This window comes from Boleophthalmus pectinirostris, unplaced genomic scaffold, assembly GCF_026225935.1.
Source record: "Boleophthalmus pectinirostris isolate CB_2022bp ecotype Guang Dong unplaced genomic scaffold, ASM2622593v1 HiC_scaffold_5, whole genome shotgun sequence".
In the NCBI taxonomy this organism is placed as follows: domain Eukaryota; kingdom Metazoa; phylum Chordata; class Actinopteri; order Gobiiformes; family Gobiidae; genus Boleophthalmus; species Boleophthalmus pectinirostris.
This window is the reverse complement of record NW_026571404.1, coordinates 426,028-432,839: the sequence shown is the minus strand read 5'-3', so window position 1 is coordinate 432,839 and position 6,812 is coordinate 426,028. Positions and strand designations below refer to the sequence as shown.

At 47.5% G+C, this 6,812-nt stretch overlaps 2 protein-coding genes across 2 annotated transcripts in view; one reads left to right on the top strand and one right to left on the bottom strand.

Annotated features, from left to right (window-relative positions):
* Positions 1-217: 217 nt before the first annotated feature.
* Positions 218-712, bottom strand: LOC129411588 (spore coat protein G-like). Its single transcript, XM_055162899.1, has one exon. It carries the CDS (start codon positions 710-712, stop codon positions 218-220), a length of 495 nt encoding a protein of 164 aa, XP_055018874.1.
* A 2,848-nt stretch (positions 713-3,560) lies between these two features.
* Positions 3,561-6,812, top strand: part of kcnk18 (potassium channel, subfamily K, member 18) — an 18,027-nt gene continuing 14,775 nt past the window's right edge. The window contains exons 1-2 of the mRNA XM_055162898.1: positions 3,561-3,646; positions 5,905-6,176. Of these exons, the coding sequence (XP_055018873.1) occupies positions 3,561-3,646; positions 5,905-6,176 (358 nt within the window). The remainder of the gene's footprint in view (positions 3,647-5,904; positions 6,177-6,812) is intronic.

Below are 6,812 nucleotides of genomic sequence, written 5' to 3'. Positions count from 1 at the left end.
CCAGCAGGTGAGAGGAAAGAGTTCATGTTTCAGATTTCCACTAAAACTATGATCAGTTCTACACATGAAGGTGCTGGAAAGTCCTGGAAAATTCACTTTAGTCATGGAAAAGTCATGGAAAAGTTTGGAAATGATGTGAGTGAAAAAATGTCTGAACCTGAACAAAACTGGAAGTGTAAGAAAATCATTTTGTAAATAATTATGTATATATATTTTTTTATTTATTTATGCTCCTGTGGCTCTTTGTGGCTCCCTGTGGCTCTTTGTGGCTCTCTGTGACTCTCTGTGGCTCTTTGTGACTCTCTGTGGCTCTTTGTGGCTCCCTGTGGCTCTTTGTGGCTCTTTGTGGCTCTCTGTGGCTCTTTGTGGCTCTTTGTGGCTCTCTGTGACTCTCTGTGGCTCTTTGTGACTCTCTGTGGCTCTTTGTGGCTCCCTGTGGCTCTTTGTGGCTCTTTGTGGCTCTCTGTGACTCTCTGTGGCTCTTTGTGACTCTCTGTGGCTCTTTGTGGCTCCCTGTGGCTCTTTGTGGCTCTTTGTGGCTCTCTGTGACTCTCTGTGGCTCTTTGTGGCTCCCTGTGGCTCTTTGTGGCTCCCTGTGGCTCTTTGTGGCTCTTTGTGGCTCCCTGTGGCTCTTTGTGGCTCCCTGTGGCTCTTTGTGGCTCTTTGTGGCTCTCTGTGACTCTCTGTGGCTCCTCAGTCGTGTGGCTCTCATTTCTTGACTTTGTCGTCTCCACAGAGTTTGGCTCCAGTCAAATGAAGCTCATGGAGGCTGCGGTTACAGGAGAATCTGGAGCCGAGTTTCAGATTTGGAAATAAAACTGTAAAGTATCACAGCGACTCAAGAGCCAATCAGGAGCCACGATGTTGAAGGTAACGCCTCTTCCCCCGTCGTGTTTTGGCAGGAAACTCGTACAAATCAAAAAACAGAATCGATCGTCTTCACGAGTAAAAACACGACGACGAACAAAACACAAACTTTTCTTTAACATCAACATTTTTTCATTCTCACTGTGGTTTATTTTGTACGAACATAAACGATAAACTTTGTGCCTTCGGTAACATTATTATTTTATTTTATATTATTACTTTGTACAAACATAAACAGAAAACAAAAAACGCATCTTTAAAAAAATGAAGCTAAGATCGAAGAAAATAAAAGTGTTTGTGTTTGTGTGGAAAAACCTGACTGATGAGGGTTTTTTTAAAAATCTGACACTGTAGAAGCTTTAAAAAAAAGAGTAAAAAAGTGTTTTTGTTTGTTTAAACCTCTGGAGTTCAGACTGAAGCTGCAGGAGACGAGCTCTGAGCTCTGGTCCTGTGCTGCCCCCTGGTGGACGAACCACCACACGCCTCCTCCTGTTTTTACACATTTTATCACAGAAAACATTTACTCCAGGAGAGTTAAACTCAACACAACAAACTCTGACCCAAAGTGTCTGGATCAGAAGAATAAACCCCAAAAACAACAATAAGTTTAAATATTTATTTAATTTAACTGATGAACTCTTTATTTTACTAAATATTATAATATTATGAACAACCTGAAACTTGAAGAAAAATACAATTTCAACACAAAGTTTGAACATGAACTTGTCTGTAAACAGAATAAGTTCATTTTTGTTGTAAAATTCTGCACTCGGCTCCACTTTTCTCATGTTGGACATTTTTCTGATGAGGGTCACGGTCAACAGTCAAAACCATCGTCCTTTAAGACGTTTGGAAAGAGACAAGTCTTCATTTGTGCTGCTCTGGTGGGAGGGGCCACGTACAGAGGCTCTGCTCTGGTGGGAGGGGCCACGTACAGAGACTCTAGTGGGAGGGGCAACGTACAGAGACTCTGGTGGGAGGGGCCACGTACAGAGGCTCTGCTCTGGTGGGAGGGGCCACGTACAGAGACTCTGGTGGGAGGGGCCACGTACAGAGACTCTGGAGACGCTGCTGTGATAAACACCACAGAAAATTAACAAGATTTTAATAGAAAATATCATTAAATATTTGAGTAGAAAATCATCTGAGGGCCAGATTAAAGGTGTTGGAGGGCCGGATCTGGCCCCCGGGCCGTGTGTTTGACACTCTGGTCTAGTGTCTACACCTGTTCACACCCTAGTGTTAGAACAGGTGTTCACACCTTAGTGCAGTGTTTCTCAAACTGTGGTGTCGTTTCTTCAGGGACTTGAAGTTCTTCACTTTGTGTTTGTCTCATTTATATTTGACCCAGTTTAGTCTTTAAAACTACACGAGAAATGAACTCAGCCACTTTTAGTCCTGGTTTAGTCCTGGTTCAGTCCTGGTTTAGTCCTGGTTTAGTCCTGGTTTAGTCCTGGTTTAGTCCTGGTTTAGTCCTGGTTTAGTCCTGGTTTAGTCCTGGTTTAGTTCTGGTTTAGTCCTGGTTCAGACCTGGTTTAGTCCTGGTTTAGTCCTGGTTTAGTCCTGGTTTAGTCCTGGTTTTAGTCCTGGTTTAGTTTAGTCCTGGTTTAGTCCTGGTTTAGTCCTGGTTTAGTCCTGGTTTAGTCCTGGTTTAGTCCTGGTTTAATCCTGGTTTAGTCCTGGTCCTGGTTTAGTCCTGGTTTAGTTCTGGTTTAGTCCTGGTTCCCTGGTTTAGTCCTGGTTTAGTCCTGGTTTAGTCCTGGTTTAGTCCTGGTTTAGTTCCTGGTTTAGTCCTGGTTTAGTCCTCCTGGTTTAGTCCTGGTTTAGTCCTGGTTTAGTCCTGGTTTAGTCCTGGTTTAGTCCTGGTTTAGTCCTGGTTTAGTTTTCAGTCCTGGTTTAGAGTCCTGGTTTAGTCCTGGTTTAGTCCTGTTCCTGGTTTAGTCCTGGTTTAGTCCTGGTTTAGTCCTGGTTTAGTCCTGGTTTAGTCCTGGTTCAGTTTAGTCCTGGTTTAGTCCTGGTTTAGTCCTGGTTCAGACCTGGTTTAGTCTGGTTTAGTCCTGGTTTAGTCCTGGTTTAGTCCTGGTTTAGTTAGTCCTGGTTTAGTCCTGGTTTAGTCCTGGTTTAGTCCTGGTTTAGTCCTGGTTTAGTCTGGTTTAGTCCTGGTTTAGTCCTGGTTTAGTCCTGGTTTTAGTCCTGGTTTAGTCCTGGTTTTAGTCCTGGTTTAGTCCTGGTTTAGTCCTGGTTTAGTCCTGGTTCAGACCTGGTTTAGTCCTGGTTTAGTCCTGGTTTAGTCCTGGTTTAGTCCTGGTTTAGTCCTGGTTTAGTCCTGGTTTGGTTTAGTCCTGGTTTAGACCTGGTTTAGTCCTGGTTTAGTCCTGGTTTAGTCCTGGTTTAGTTTAGTCCTGGTTTTAGTCTGGTTTAGTCCTGGTTTTTAACAGTGGTTTTGTGACAAATTTTGTTAAATTGGACAAATGTTAAATAAAGGTTAAAGGTGAAACACGTTGGGACAGACTCCACCACCCTGCTCCATCTGGACCTGGTGGACCTGGTGGACCTGGTGTCGGGTCTGTCCACCTGGTGGACCTGGTGTCCTGGTGTGGTCCTGGTCCAGATCCTGAGATCCAACACAGATCGATAATGGTAATGCCCAGGCTCATGGTCCCTAATCATGGTCAGTCCTGCTCCAGGCACACATGGGTAATGTACCAGACCAACACCAGGGTCCAGGACAAGAGACCGGGTCCAAGGACCAAGACGGAGACCAGGAGTTCAGCTGGAGGTTCGGAACAGACCAGACACTAAACCGAGGTGACCTGGACAAGAAATCCCACTAGGGTCCAGAACTAACCAGGACCAGGTAACCAGGAAACGGACAACTAACCAGGAAAACGGACTAAAACTAAACCAGGTCTAAACTAAACCACTAAACAGGTCTAAACCAGGACTAAAACCAGGACTAAACCAGGTCTTAAACCAGGACTAAACCAGGACTAAACCAGGTAAAACCAGGTCTAAACCAGGACTAAACCAGGACTAAACCAGGTCTAAACCAGGACTAAACTAAACCAGGACTAAACCAGGACCAGGACTCTAAACCAGGACTAAACCAGGAACCAGGACTAAACCAGGTCTAAACCAGGACTAAACCAGGACTAAACCAGGACTAAACCAGGACTGAACCAGGACTAAATTTATAGTAAGTTAATAAGTTTTTGTCTGATTTCAGTTTTTTGTTGTTGGTCTCTGTGGTCAGAGGGCGAGTGCTCTTCTGCAGGAGAACACCCTGCCTGCACCTGCCTGCACCTGCCTGCACCTGCCTGCACCTGCCTGCACCTGTCTGCTGCACTGTCTGCACCTGTCTGCACCTGCTGCACCTGTGCACCTGCACCCTGCCTGCACCTGCCTGCACCTGCCTGCACCTGCCTGCACCTGCTGCACCTGCTGCTGCTGCCTGCACCTGCCTGCACCTGCCTGCACCTGTCTGCACCTGTCTGCACCTGCCTGCTGCCACCTGTCTGCACCTGCCTGCACCTGCCTGCCCCTGCTGCACTGTACCTGTCTGCCCTCTCTCTCTCTCTCTTTTCTCTTTTCTCTTGTGTCTGGTTTGTTTCAGGGCGACAGGTGAAACTTTTATATTTAGATCAGAACCACAAACCTCCTGCTCTCTCACCAGCCAACCCCCCCTCCAGAGCACAGACCCCTCCCCTCCCCCCCTCCTCCCCCTCTCTCCTCACCCCATCACCCCCCAACCCCACAGAGACACACCTCAGTTTAGTCCTGGTTCAGTCCTGGTTTAGTCCTGGTTTAGTCCTGGTTTAGACCTGGTTTAGACCTTTAGTGCTTCCTGTGGTTTTGCTGATGGACTTCACTCAGACTAATAGACTCAAATCTCTTGAGACTAAACCAGGTCTAAACCAGGACTAAACCAGGACTAAACCAGGACTAAACCAGGACTAAACCAGAACTACACCAGGACTACACCAGGACTAAACCAGAGAGGAGGAGAGATGGGAGGAGTGAGTGAGGAGAGAGGGAGAGGGGAGAGAGGGAGAGAGGGAGTGAGGGAGTGAGCGGAGGACAGGGACACACCTCACAGACTCAGACCCGGTTCAGGACCAGACCAGGATCCCGACTCAGATCTGGGATTTAAAAATGGACCAATGAGGATTTAAGAGACTCCAGCTGGATTTTACGACGACACATTTCACTTCTTCAATTTTTTACGTTTTCTTTTTTTTTCTTCTTCTTTTGTAGAAGTGATTTTAAAAAAAGGAACCAAATCAACAAGAAATGAGTTTAGTCCTGGTTTAGTTCTGGTTTAGTCCTGGACTAGTCCTGGTTTAGTCCTGGTTTAGTTCTGCTTTAGTTCTGCTTTAGTCCTGGTTTAGACCTGATTTAGTCCTGGTTTAGTTCTGCTTTAGTTCTGCTTTAGTTCTGGTTTAGTCCTGGTTTAGTCCTGGTTTAGTCCTGGTTTAGTCTGCTTTAGTTCTGCTTTAGTCCTGGTTTAGTCCTGATTTAGTTCTGCTTTAGTTCTGGTTTAGTCCTGGTTTAGTCCTGGTTTAGTCCTGGTTAAGTCCTGCTTTAGTCCTGATTTAGTCCTGGTTTAGTCCTGATTTAGTCCTGTTTAGTCCTGCTTTAGTCCTGATTTAGTCCTGGTTTAGTCCTGGTTTAGTCCTGGTTTAGTCCTGCTTTAGTCCTGCTTTAGTCCTGCTTTAGTCCTGCTTTAGTCCTGAGTTTAGTCCTGATTTAGTCCTGATTTAGTCCTGGTTTAGTCCTGATTTAGTCCTGATTTAGTCCTGGTTTAGTCCTGGTTTAGTCCTGCTTTAGTCCTGATTTAGTCCTGATTTAGTCCTGATTTAGTCCTGGTTTAGTCCTGGTTTAGTCCTTTTAGTCCTGCTTTAGTCCTGGTTTAGTCCTGATTTAGTCCTGATTTAGTCCTGATTTAGTCCTGATTTAGTCCTGGTTTAGTCCTGGTTTAGTCCTGATGTCCTCCCCCGTGTCTTCAGATCACTCTTATTGGCCCAAGTCTTGGTGTAGTCCCAAGTCTAGTCCCTGTTCTAGCCCCGGGTCGGGCCCCGGGTCCGGTCCCCTGTGTGGGTGTGGTTCTGGGGGGGTCCCGTCTCTGGCCCGGTCCCGGCGGGTCTGGCGGTTGGTCCCTCACCTGGTCCTGGTCCTGTCCCTGGTTCTGTACGCGGCGCTGGGAGCCGTCGTCTTCTGGCTCATCGAAGGAAGAGCCGAGTCCAACCCGACCGAGCCCCAGTACCAGAACTTCCTCCGAGACCTGGTCCGGACCGTCCAGAACCGCTCAGGTCCGGACTCTGTGAGGAGCATGTTCTGTTTTACACCTCCGACACTTTACGGCTCCGTTCTGAGTTCTGTGAGGACGCGATGCTAACGGGAGGCACCGCTCCGTCTGCGACTGTAGGTGGAGCTTTGGTGTTTGATTCAGACGCCGCGGTGGCGGTGAGTCTCGGCGCCGCGGGCCAACGGACAAAAAGTCACGTCCAAAACACGTCCGTCCGGAGCGTCGCCGCGGAGACAGAGCGACTTTTATCACATAAAACACATTTATTACACAAAACACATACAACATTTATTTTCTTACTTAAATTCATCTTGAAGGTGAACGGCGGCGGCGGCGGCGGCGGCGGCGGCGGCGGCGGCGGCGGCGGCGGCGGCGGCGAATGGCGGCGGCAGCGGCAAACGGCGGCGGGGTGTTTATATTTATTCTCCGCTAATGTCGCCGTAGAGTTTCGTGTTCTGGGTTTTTCTCTTTCTTCTGGTTAATAACGTCTCTGGATACTCGTCTCTGATTGGTTGACGCCCGTCCAGAGCGTAGACGCCTAAAAGCTCAAAACGAGACACATCGACGACAGATTCTCGCCGCGCCGACGCCTGAAGACGCGACGCAAAAACACAGAACGCTGTAAACGTGCGTGAACTCG